The sequence below is a fragment of the Penaeus monodon genome, chromosome 22, assembly GCF_015228065.2.
Source record: "Penaeus monodon isolate SGIC_2016 chromosome 22, NSTDA_Pmon_1, whole genome shotgun sequence".
Taxonomy (NCBI): Eukaryota; Metazoa; Arthropoda; class Malacostraca; order Decapoda; family Penaeidae; genus Penaeus; species Penaeus monodon.
In genome coordinates this window covers 37,682,002-37,684,027 of record NC_051407.1, presented here as the reverse complement: position 1 = coordinate 37,684,027, position 2,026 = coordinate 37,682,002, and the positions used below count along the sequence as shown (strand labels likewise).

The window sequence follows — 2,026 nt, the reverse complement described above, 5'->3', positions numbered from 1 at the left end:
GAATCAAATTACTCTACATAAGCACATAAGGTATTTGTTATCTGTGACAAAAAGCTTTCATACAGATATACATCTTCAAAAAACATGCCAAAAAAATACTCTTTACAAATAAAATTCATACATCACAGATGTAGATACATAAATAGCACTAGCATACAAAAACAGCACAGCATGAACAAAAATATTACAAATGGAATGATTAATTCAATGTGAATATACAAATGTAGAATGACACTACTCAAGGATTCTGCCATAAGACAGACATAATAGCACATACACAATAAATGAAAACCTACAACTGGAGTCAACTGAATGACTGCGACAGGCTTACCTGAGACTGGCGGTCATGGGGATGATACACAGGATATGGATAGAGTCGATCATAGTACTCAGGAGCAAATAAAATACACCTTTTGTAGCCAACCAACTGGCAAAAGAAGTTCTGTTGTTCATCATAATGAACTGGTGTAATGTTACCTGAAACCAAAGCAAAATGGATTAATGTTCAGCTCTCATTAAAGATTAAAATGAAAATTTTATCATTTTATATCAAGTAGCTTCATAGATTGCACTTGCCCCTGAAAGTTCCATTTCCTACAACAAAGTCAGGAAAAACTAGAACCAAATAGACTTGCAATATTGATCACACCATAAGGTGTCTGTACGAAACTATTTATTTATCAGTACTACTCCCATAACTTATTTTGAGAAACTATTTTAACAAACACCAATTATTTGGTAATTTGCATAATTAAAAAAACAAAAAAATAACAGTTAAAAGATAACAGAAGACAAATAAGGAATACTGTGCTAGAGGCATTTGGGGAAAATAATGAACAGTGACATGAAATAAGAACAGTATTAAAGCACTGCAACAGGTGATACACAATTATTGCAATCACTTTGTGCATATACGTGAATGTGTGTGCCTGTACAAGCAGGAATGCAGTGGAAATTACAATGTGCATTAATGTCTGTACTTAAATTTTGTTAATTTTCCTACACCTCTGCGATATCTTACCACAGATTTTTTTTTTTTGTCACTATTAGTTCACAGTTTCCTTTATCTTAATCTGTACAAGTTTATGAAGTTAAAAAGAACATTCTACAACACTTCTTCCCTTACTTTCCATGCCCACTAATAATAGGTTAGAGGTAAGGGGTCCCCAATTATTTTTCTTCTGCAGGACGTTAAGCCATTCCCAGTTGAACTGCAGGAAGTCCATTACAATAGCTTGGCCAACAGTATTATTCAGACCCTGCTGAAGATATATTCTGCAAAAACAAATATTTCAAGTCACATCATCTGCATATGCAGCTATATCTCACTGGTAAAAAACACCAAATGACAGTAGTAACCCAAAATTTCCACCTATGCACACATCAATACATAACTGAACCACAACAAAGAGACAAACAGTAAGATGTTTTACCATAGTAACACATAGTATATGACATCTCGCAAAATCGTACCAAAGTCAGAGCTGCACATATATTAGCAAGATTGGTTATAATCATATACACTTAACATTCTGGTCTTTGGGTATCATAGTTCAAAGAACTTAGTAACCCCTACTTCCATCAGTGATATTTTGTCTGGTAACACTGGTAACAATACATATTCATTTCACCTTATAAAAAAATAGTTGTTGCTTTCTACACAGTTTGCCACAGAATATCTACTTACAGATACTCAGCCCCATCTTTGGAAATGTTCCCTCATATTACAGTGTCATGCAAGTACTCCAAATACCAATCAAAAAAGCATGGGCCATGTAATTTTTTCTGAGCTAGTGTGTAGCTACAGCAGTGTTTTCCCATCACAGCACACTTCACAACATGCTCCTGCCAGTCCTGCTAGAATTATTAGAGAAGGAGGAGGCACATGGTTTTTCTGTACCTGAGGAAAGTTATCCTTCATAAAAGTGGTACCTCACCAATGGCCTCATTGGTACCTCAACAACACAGTATACCAGCAACAGCAGAAAAGATGAAGAAGAAAGGTCTGATGATAATGGCAATATAT

General features: G+C 34.9%; 1 protein-coding gene across 1 annotated transcript in view; it reads right to left on the bottom strand.

Annotated features, from left to right (window-relative positions):
- Positions 1-2,026, bottom strand: part of LOC119587116 (hypoxia-inducible factor 1-alpha inhibitor-like) — a gene marked incomplete at its 5' end in the record, with an annotated part of 20,965 nt that overhangs the window by 16,031 nt on the left and 2,908 nt on the right. The window contains 2 exon segments of the mRNA XM_037935868.1: positions 332-477; positions 1,127-1,275. Coding sequence (XP_037791796.1) covers positions 332-477; positions 1,127-1,275 — 295 coding nt within the window.